The 11,720-nt window shown below is 35.4% G+C and overlaps 1 protein-coding gene across 1 annotated transcript in view; it reads left to right on the forward strand.

Moving 5' to 3' along the window:
• Positions 1 to 9,754, forward strand: part of LOC138319663 (ciliated left-right organizer metallopeptidase-like) — a 43,494-nt gene extending 33,740 nt beyond the window's left edge. Inside the window, exons 14-16 of the mRNA XM_069262810.1 lie at positions 8,226 to 8,319; positions 8,626 to 8,734; positions 9,595 to 9,754. Coding sequence (XP_069118911.1) covers positions 8,226 to 8,319; positions 8,626 to 8,734; positions 9,595 to 9,733 — 342 coding nt within the window. The 3' untranslated portion in view covers positions 9,734 to 9,754. The remainder of the gene's footprint in view (positions 1 to 8,225; positions 8,320 to 8,625; positions 8,735 to 9,594) is intronic.
• Positions 9,755 to 11,720: the final 1,966 nt, after the last annotated feature.

Consider the following 11,720-nt stretch of genomic DNA (forward strand, 5'->3'; position numbering starts at 1 on the left):
ATGGTACATTACTGACAATGGTACATTTACTCTTACTGACAATGGTACATTTACTCTTACTGACAATGGTACATTTACTCTTACTGACAATGGTACATTACTGACAATGGTACATTTACTCTTACTGACAATGGTACATTTACTCTTACTGACAATGGTACATTTACTCTTACTGACAATGGTACATTTACTCTTACTGACAATGGTACATTTACTCTTACTGACAATGGTACATTTACTCTTACTGACAATGGTACATTACTGACAATGGTACATTTACTCTTACTGACAATGGTACATTTACTCTTACTGACAATGGTACATTACTGACAATGGTACATTTACTCTTACTGACAATGGTACATTTACTCTTACTGACAATGGTACATTACTGACAATGGTACATTTACTCTTACTGACAATGGTACATTTACTCTTACTGACAATGGTACATTACTGACAATGGTACATTTACTCTTACTGACAATGGTACATTTACTCTTACTGACAATGGTACATTTACTCTTACTGACAATGGTACATTTACTCTTACTGACAATGGTACATTTACTCTTACTGACAATGGTACATTTACTCTTACTGACAATGGTACATTTACTCTTACTGACAATGGTACATTTACTCTTACTGACAATGGTACATTTACTCTTACTGACAATGGTACATTTACTATACTGACAATGGTACATTTACTCTTACTGACAATGGTACATTACTGACAATGGTACATTACTCTTACTGACAATGGTACATTTACTCTTACTGACAATGGTACATTTTACTCTTACTGACAATGGTACATTTACTCTTACTGACAATGGTACATTTACTCTTACTGACAATGGTACATTTACTCTTACTGACAATGGTACATTACTGACAATGGACCATTTACTATTACTGACAATGGTACATTTACTCTTACTGACAATGGTACATTTACTCTTACTGACAATGGTACATTTACTCTTACTGACAATGGTACATTATTTACTCTTACTGACAATGGTACATTTACTCTTACTGACAATGGTACATTTACTCTTACTGACAATGGTACACATTACTACATGTACTTACTGACAATGGTACATTTACTCTTACTGACAATGGTACATTTACTCTTACTGACAATGGTACATTTACTCTTACTGACAATGTACATTACTAGACAATGGTACATTACTTACTGACAATGGTACATTTACTCTTATGACAATGGTACATTTACTCTTACTGACAATGGTACATTTACTCTTACTGACAATGGTACATTTACTCTTACTGACAATGGTACATTTACTCTTACTGACAATGGTACATTACTGACAATGGTACATTTACTCTTACTGACAATGGTACATTTACTCTTACTGACAATGGTACATTTACTCTTACTGACAATGGTACATTTACTCTTACTGACAATGGTACATTTACTCTTACTGACAATGGTACATTTACTCTTACATTTACTCTTACTGACAATGGTACATTTACTCTTACTGACAATGGAACATTTACTCTTACTGACAATGGTACATTTACTCTTACTGACAATGGTACATTTACTCTTACTGACAATGGTACATTTACTCTTACTGACAATGGACCATTTACTCTTACTGACAATGGAACATTTACTCTTACTGACAATGGACCATTTACTCTTACTGACAATGGTACATTTACTCTTACTGACAATGGTACATTTACTCTTACTGACAATGGTACATTTACTCTTACTGACAATGGTACATTTACTCTTACTGACAATGGTACATTTACTCTTACTGACAATGGTACATTACAATACAATGGTACATTTACTTACTGACAATGGTACATTTACTCTTACTGACAATGGTACATTTACTCTTACTGACAATGGTACATTTACTCTTACTGACAATGGTACATTTACTCTTACTGACAATGGTACATTTACTCTTACTGACAATGGTACATTTACTCTTACTGACAATGGTACATTTACTCTTACTGACAATGGTACATTTACTCTTACTGACAATGGTACATTTACTCTTACTGACAATGGTACATTTACTCTTACTGACAATGGTACATTTACTCTTACTGACAATGGTACATTTACTCTTACTGACAATGGTACATTTACTCTTACTGACAATGGTACATTTACTCTTACTGACAATGGTACATTACTGACAATGGTACATTTACTCTTACTGACAATGGTACATTACTGACAATGGTACATTTACTCTTACTGACAATGGTACATTTACTCTTACTGACAATGGTACATTTACTCTTACTGACAATGGTACATTACTGACAATGGTACATTTACTCTTACTGACAATGGTACATTTACTCTTACTGACAATGGTACATTTACTCTTACTGACAATGGTACATTTACTCTTACTGACAATGGTACATTTACTCTTACTGACAATGGTACATTTACTCTTACTGACAATGGTACATTTACTCTTACTGACAATGGTACATTTACTCTTACTGACAATGGTACATTACTGACAATGGTACATTTACTCTTACTGACAATGGTACATTTACTCTTACTGACAATGGTACATTTACTCTTACTGACAATGGTACATTTACTCTTACTGACAATGGTACATTTACTCTTACTGACAATGGTACATTACTGACAATGGTACATTACTGACAATGGTACATTTACTCTTACTGACAATGGTACATTACTGACAATGGTACATTTACTCTTACTGACAATGGTACATTATTTACAATGGTACTTACTGACAATGGTACATTTACTCTTACTGACAATGGTACATTTTACTCATTACTGACAATGGTACCATTTACTCTTACTGACAATGGTACATTTACTCTTACTGACAATGGTACATTACTGACAATGGTACATTTACTCTTACTGACAATGGTACATTTACTCTTACTGACAATGGTACATTACAATGGTACATTACTCTTACTGACAATGGTTACATTTACTCTTACTGACAATGGAACATTTACTCTTACTGACAATGGTACATTTACTCTTACTGACAATGTACACTCTTACTGACAATGGTACAATTACTCTGACAATGGTTACATTTTTTACTGACAATGGTACATTTACTCTTACTGACAATGGTACATTTACTCTTACTGACAATGGTACATTTACTCATAATGACAATGGTACATTTACTCTTACTGACAATTGTACATTACTGACAATGGACATTTACTCTTACTGACAATGGTACATTTACTTTACTAACAATGGTACATTACTGACAATGGTACATTTACTCTTACTGACAATGGTACATTTACTCATTACTGACAATGGAACATTTACTCTTACTGACAATGGTACATTACAATGGTTACTGACAATGGTACATTTACTCTTACTGACAATGGTACATTTTACTGACAATGGTACATTACTGACAATTGACATTTACTATTACTGACAATGGTACCATTTACTCTTAATTGACAATGGTACATTTTACTCTTACTGACAATGGTACATTTACTCATGGTGACAATGGTACATTACTGACAATGGACCATTTACTCTTACTGACAATGGAACATTTACTCTTACTGACAATGGTACATTTACTCTTACTGACAATGGTACATTTACTCTTACTGACAATGGTACATTTACTCTTACTGACAATGGTACATTTACTCTTACTGACAATGGTACATTTACTCTTACTGACATTTACTCTTACTGACAATGGTACATTTACTCTTACTGACAATGGTACATTTACTCTTACTGACAATGGTACATTACTGACAATGGTACATTTACTCTTACTGACAATGGTACATTTACTCTTACTGACAATGGTACATTTACTCTTACTGACAATGGTACATTTACTCTTACTGACAATGGTACATTACTGACAATGGTACATTTACTCTTACTGACAATGGTACATTTACTCTTACTGACAATGGTACATTTACTCTTACTGACAATGGTACATTACTGACAATGGTACATTTACTCTTACTGACAATGGTACATTACTGACAATGGTACATTTACTCTTACTGACAATGGACCATTTACTCTTACTGACAATGGAACATTTACTCTTACTGACAATGGTACATTACTGACAATGGTACATTTACTCTTACTGACAATGGTACATTTACTCTTACTGACAATGGTACATTTACTCTTACTGACAATGGTACATTTACTCTTACTGACAATGGTACATTTACTCTTACTAAAACAATGGTACAATTACTGACAATGGTACATTTACTCTTACTGACAATGGTACATTTACTCTTACTGACAATGGTACATTTACTCTTACTGACAATGGTACATTTACTCTTACTGACAATGGTACATTTACTCTTACTGACAATGGTACATTACTGACAATGGTACATTTACTCTTACTGACAATGGTACATTTACTCTTACTGACAATGGTACATTTACTCTTACTGACAATGGTACATTTACTCTTACTGACAATGGTACATTTACTCTTACTGACAATGGTACATTTACTCATACTGACAATGGACCATTTACTCTTACTGACAATGGTATATTTACTCTTACTGACAATGGTACATTACTGACAATGGTACATTTACTCTTACTGACAATGGTACATTTACTCTTACTGACAATGGTACATTACTGACAATGGTACATTTACTATTACTGACAATGGTACAATTTACTCTTACTGACAATGGTACATTTACTCTTACTGACAATGGTACATTTACTCTTACTGACAATGGTACATTACTGACAATGATCACATTACTGACAATGAACATTTACTCTTACTGACAATGGTACATTTACTCTTACTGGGACAATGGTACATTACTAACAATGTACACTTACTGACAATGGTACATTTACTCTTAATGACAATGGTACAATGGTACAGTACTCTTACTGACAATGGTACATTTACTTCTTACTGACAATGGACTACATTTACTGACAATGGTACATTTGACAATGGTACATTTACTCTTACTGACAATGGTACATTTACTCTTACTGACAATGGTACATTTACTCTTACTGACAATGGTACATTTACTCTTACTGACAATGGTACATTTACTCTTACTGACAATGGAACATTTACTCTTACTGACAATGGTACATTTACTCTTACTGACAATGGACAATGGTACATTTACTCTTACTGACAATGGTACATTTACTCTTACTGACAATGAAATGGTACATTTACTACTCTTACTGACAATGGTACATATACTACTGGTACTTTACTCTACTGAACAATGGACCATTTACTCTTACTGACAATGGAACATTTACACTGACTCTTACTGACAATGGACCATTTACTCATACTGACAATGGTAACCATTACTGACAATGGAACATTACTGACAATGGTACATTTACTCTTACTGACAATGGTACATTTACTCTTACTGACAATGGTACATTACTGACAATGGTACATTCACTCTTACTGACAATGGTACATTTACTCTACTGAAAATGGAACATTTACTCTTACTGAACAATGGTACAATACTGACAATGGTACATTTACTCATACTGACAATGGTACATTTACTCATTTACTGACAATGGTACAATACTGACCATTTACTCTTACTGACAATGGTACAATTGACAATGGTACATTACTGACAATGGAACATTTACTCATTACTGACAATGGTACATTTACTCTTACCTGACAATGAACCATTTACTCTTACTGACAATGGTACTCTTACTGACAATGGTACATTACTATTACTGACAATGGTACATTTACTCTTACTGACAATGGTACATTACTCTTTCTGACTCTTACTGACAATGGTACATTTACTTACTGACAATGGTACATTTACTCTTACTGACAATGGTACATTTACTCTTACTGACAATGGTTACATTTACTCTTACTGACAATGGTACATTTACTCTTACTGGACAATGGTACATTTACTCTTACTGACAATGGACATAATGGTAACATTTACTCTTACTGACAATGGTAATGACTTACATTTACTTACTGACAATACATTTACTCTTACTGACAATGGTACATTTACTCTTACTGACAATGGTACATTTACTACTTACTGACAATGGTACATTACTGACAATGTACATTTACTCTTACTAACAATGGAACATTTACTCATACTGACAATGGACCATTTACTCTTACTGACAATGGAAAATTTACTCTTACTGACAATGGTACATTTACTCTTACTGACAAGTGGAACATTTACTCTTACTGACAATGGTACAATACTCTTACTGACAATGGTACATTTACTCTTACTGACAATGGTACATTTACTCTTACTGACAATGGTACAATTTCCTCATTACTGACAATGGTACATTTACTCTTACTGACAATGGTACATTTACATCTCTTACTGACAATGGTACATTTACTCTTACTGACAATGGTACATTTTCTCTCTTACTGAACAATGGTACATTACTCTTACTGACAATGGTACATTTACTCGTTACTGACAATGGTACATTTACTCTTACTGACACTGACACATGGTACTTTTACTGACAATGGTCCATTTACTCTTACATGACAATGGTACATTACTGACAATTGATGTACATTCACTCTTACTGACAATGGTACTTTAACTCTTACTGACAATGGTACACTTTACTCTCAAAAAACGTATTGATCAATGGTTCTCATTTTGTAGGCAATACAACATTACTGACAATGGTACATTTGTACTCTACATGGGTCCTTGTAGTGGACAATGGAACATTTACTGATATTGGACATTTTGACGTACTGTTACTGGACAATACTGTACATGACATTTACTTTTACTGACAATGGTACAATACATGACATTAACTCTTACTGACAAATGGTACAATTTTACTTCATACTGACAATGGTACTCATACTGACAATGGTACATTCTACTCTTACTGACAATGGTACACTTTACTGACCGAATGGTTAACATTTACTCTTACTGACAATGGTACATTTACCATCTTTGGATATTGTATAGTTTTAAAGATTTGTTACCGTATTTCTCAGAAAATACTGACGGGATCTCTCTCAAATTTTCACACGTAGGTTATCCCTAGGGCCCAAGTTGTGCATAATTGACATTTTAGGACCGATCGGTCAACAAGATGGCCGCCAGGCCGCCATCTTGGATTTTGATAGTTAAAGTTTGTTACCGCTATTTCTCAGAAAGTACTGAAGGGATCTCTCTCAAATTTCACATGTAGGTTCCCCTAGGGCCCTAGTTGTGCATATTGCATTTTAGGACCGATCGGTTAACAAAATGGCCGCCAGGCCGCCATCTTGGATTTTGATTGTTATAGTTTGTTACCGCTATTTCTCAGAAAGTACTGAAGGGATCTCTCTCAAATTTCACATGTAGGTTCCCCTAGGGCCCTAGTTGTGCATATTGCATTTTAGGACCGATCGGTTAACAAGATGGCCGCCAGGCCGCCATCTTGGATTTTGATAGTTAAAGTTTATTACCGCTATTTCTCAGAAAGTACTGAAGGGATCTCTCTCAAATTTACATGTAGGTTCCCCTAGGGCCCTAGTTGTGCATATTGCATTTTAGGACCGATCGTTTAACAAAATGGCCACCAGGCCGCCATCTTGGATTTTGATAGTTGAAGTTTGTTACAGCTATTTCTCAGAAAGTACTGAAGGGATCTCTCCCAAATTTCACATGTAGGTTCCCCTAGGGCCCTTGTTGTGCATATTTCATTTTGGGACCGATCGGTCAACAAGATGGCCGCCATCTTGGATTTTGATAGTTGAAGTTTGTTACCGCTATTTCTCAGAAAGTACTGAAGGGATATGTCTCAAATTTCATGTGCAGGTTCCCTTAGGTCCCTAATTACATTTTGGGTCCGAACGGTTAACAAGATGGCCGACAGGCCACCATTTTGAATTTTGATAAACAAATAGTAAAAAGTTGGAAAAGCAGAGGTCTTTCTATTGTCAGACTTTAGATCATTCTTTGGTAGGGGCGCCAAGATCCCTCTGTGATCTCTTGTTAGAACAAATGGTCATTTTTTTTTTAAATTAAAACTACATAATGTATTTGAAATTCTATAGCCTTATCAGAGTGTTATATATATTACCTTACTTACTTTCTGACAGGTACCAGGTTACTATGGTTATGTAAAGTGCCCTGAAGTGAGAGAAATAGTATGTCCATTGGTGGAAGAAACTGTAGTTATAACAACAGCTGAAGGTATCTTGGATTAATTTTCATTTCTTGTTCATAATTTTGTTTTCAAATTATGGTATTTGAAGGCTCATCAGAAAAAGAATTTTGCTTGGAACCTCAGATAATAAGTAGGGGATTTCCTATCTGAACTATTTCATACTGTATGTGTAAAAACCAAATAAACACGAATACAAACCTGAATTATCAAAGTGCCATATAGCAGGTATGCTGTTCATCTTGGCACAGTTACTGTACTACAAATAACGTCTGCCTTAGTTTACTGTCCATTGGATGATAAATGATAACATGAGATGCAACCTCTTCTTTCAGATACCACCACTTTGTTACCTGTAACCACTAGCCATTACAACACTACATTAGATGTTACATTGCTAAGGATGTCATCAGACATTTCATCGACCTCATCAGACAGCACACAGTATGTACCTGGAATCTCTTTAAAATCTATATAGAATTAACAAATTAAAGGGACAATTCACTCAGGCTAATTCTTTTACATAACCAAGAAGCAAAAATTGGCATAAATGTATTGTTCTATATTTCTTATGAAACATTTAACACAATATATTGACAAATTCCATGTCATTGTTAAGTATTTTAATTGATACCAATGTAATTACAAATCATTGATCAATACGATTAAGCAGATATAGTATGTACTCTGTACCCATACCCGAGCCAAAGTCAAGCATGTTAAACAAATGAACTACATAACCACTGAGGAGGTGATAAATGATTTTTTAGGCAAGACAATTCATCTAATAAGGTAAACCACTGCGGTCAGAGCGATTTGAGCAGTTCTAGACAAAAGTTGCATTACTCTACGAGCAAGGGACAGGGTTCGGCATACAAGATGTTCGACCACAATGTGTAATGGCGGACAGCGAGAACGTTTGAAAGTTTCACACGCATTTCACCTTCATGGGCTTTTCTAGCATATCACAGTAAAACCGACTGATCTAATTTCCATTAGAACTGGTTTTTACCCGATATATGTACAAATTTTAATGTTCTCTTAGATTGAATTGTCCCTTTAAAACCAGTCAGAAAATTATTAGCTGCCATTATATAATGTAATAAATCAACAATTTAGTTTTACACATTTAATAATGATAATTTATCAACCACTATACATTTGAACTTTGCTGCCTGAATAGTTAATTATGAAATTTCGGGGTTGCTGAAGGAAAATGGCATATTTCAAATCTAACTTATATATAAAATATGTTTACGATGTGATGTTAAATAATTAAAATAAAATATCTGTTTTATTGCCAGGGAGATGGAGAGCCATGGACCAGTATCATCAGGGTCTACTAGGAAGTTTCATCGACAGACATCTCTTTTTTCATTGTTCTTTATTATGCTTTTTATTTGTGCTACAGAGGGCCATATTTTTTGCTATGACCTTCATTAAAATAATAAAACAAAAAAGGAATTTATTTTGCATTGTTTTATATACTTTCTCCTTCGGCTAAGACCAATAGAAAATTTCCTGTGTCGGATGAGAAGGGGGACAATGTGAAGACAGAATCACCACCCTAACAGTAATTTATAACAAGAGATCCCAGTGAGATCTTGGCGCCTAACAAAGAATGATCTATGTCTGATAAAGGAAAGAGGGATCTTTTCTCTGCTTTTCAAACTTTTAGTACATATTATTACTTATGAAATTTGAGAAAGATCACTTCAGTACTTTCTAAGAAAAAGTGGTAACAAGTTTCAACTATCAAAATCTAAGATGGCGGCCTGTCGGCCATCTTGTTCATTGATTGGTCCCATGCAATATACACAACTAGACCACTAGGGGAACATGCACATGCAATTTGAGACGGATCCCTTCATTACTTTCTGAGAAATAGCGGTAACAAACAATTGTCAAAATCCAAGATGACGTCCTGTTGGCCATCTTGTTGATCGATCGGTCCAAAAATACAATATGCACAACTAGGGCCCCAGGGGAATCTACATGTGAAATTTGAGATAGATCCCTACAGTACTTTCTGAGAAATAGCGGTAACAAACTTCAATTGTCAAATTCCAAGATGGCGGCCTGTCGGCCATCTTGTTGATCGATCGGTCCCAAAATACAATATGCACACTTAGGGCCCTAGGGGAACCTACATGTGAAATTTGAGAAGAATCACTTCAGCACTTTCTGAGAAATAGCGGTAACAAACTTTAACGATCAAAATTCAAGATGGCTGCCTGTCGACCATCTGGTTGACCGATTGGTCCCAAAATGCAATATGCACAACTAGATTCCAAGGGGAACCTACATGGGAAATTCGAGAGAGATCCCTTCGATACTTTCTGAGAAATAGCAGTAACAAACATAAACTATCAAAATCCAAGATGGCTGCCTGGCGGCCATTTTGTCTACCGATTGGTCCCAAAATGCAATATGCACATCTAGGGCCCTAAGGGAACCTACATGTGGAATTAGAGAAAGATCCTGTCAGTACTTTCTGGGACGTAGCAATAACTAAAATTGTTAACGGACGGAAGGACGGACCGCGGACGAAAAGCGATTTGAATAGCCCACCATCTGATGATATTGGGCTAAAATTCCAATCTGACGCTTGATATCGAAGTTTGGACATAGACGAGAAATTATTAGAAGAACTACATGTAGTGCTTACCTAGTAAAACATGGCTTCCATCTTTGAACATGTTATTATTATGCCCCTGAACTAAAGTATCCCCGAACTAAACTAGGGAGTGGGGTATACTGGATTCAGGTTGTCTTAGCCCGAGCTACTCTGGCCCTGACACCAGATTTAGACAGTATGACAGATAGATGTCTGGTTTAGGGCCAGAGCGCACTGCTATATCAAAACGTGGAATAAACCGACACTGTTTGGTATCGGGCCAGGTCATCTCCGAATCAAACTACTTACAAAATATTATCAAAGAGAATCGCCACTTTCCTTGGTCTTTTCAACAAATGAATCATTTATCTACTCATAGTCACCCATTTCATCACGCATGCAGGTTCTATTGTGTCAACACAGTAGTTTCTTTTCCGCAACTTTAAATTTCCCTCGTCGTCGTCGTCGCCATTTTCTCGTAGTATGCAAATATTTGGGTAGATATAATATTCATTTGTTGAATAGACTACGGTTAGTGTTGCTTCTCGGTGGTCAGTCTGAATCGGAGATGATTACAGGCACCTGATGCAGAAAGACTGGCAATTTCAGAGTTGAGGAGTGAAGGATTTGGGGGAGAGCAGATAAAAATAAAAAGCAGACAACAGAGATATCAGACACGAGCACGAATTACTGCCAACCCTTTCCATCCCGAAAAAAATATTCCAATTCAGTTCACATCTTTTAGAGTGTAAGTGATGAGGGGCATTGAATGTCAAAATTGAAGAGACAGAAGAGTGTAAGTGATGAGGGGCA

Source organism: Argopecten irradians, chromosome 3, assembly GCF_041381155.1.
Source record: "Argopecten irradians isolate NY chromosome 3, Ai_NY, whole genome shotgun sequence".
NCBI classification, from domain to species: Eukaryota; Metazoa; Mollusca; class Bivalvia; order Pectinida; family Pectinidae; genus Argopecten; species Argopecten irradians.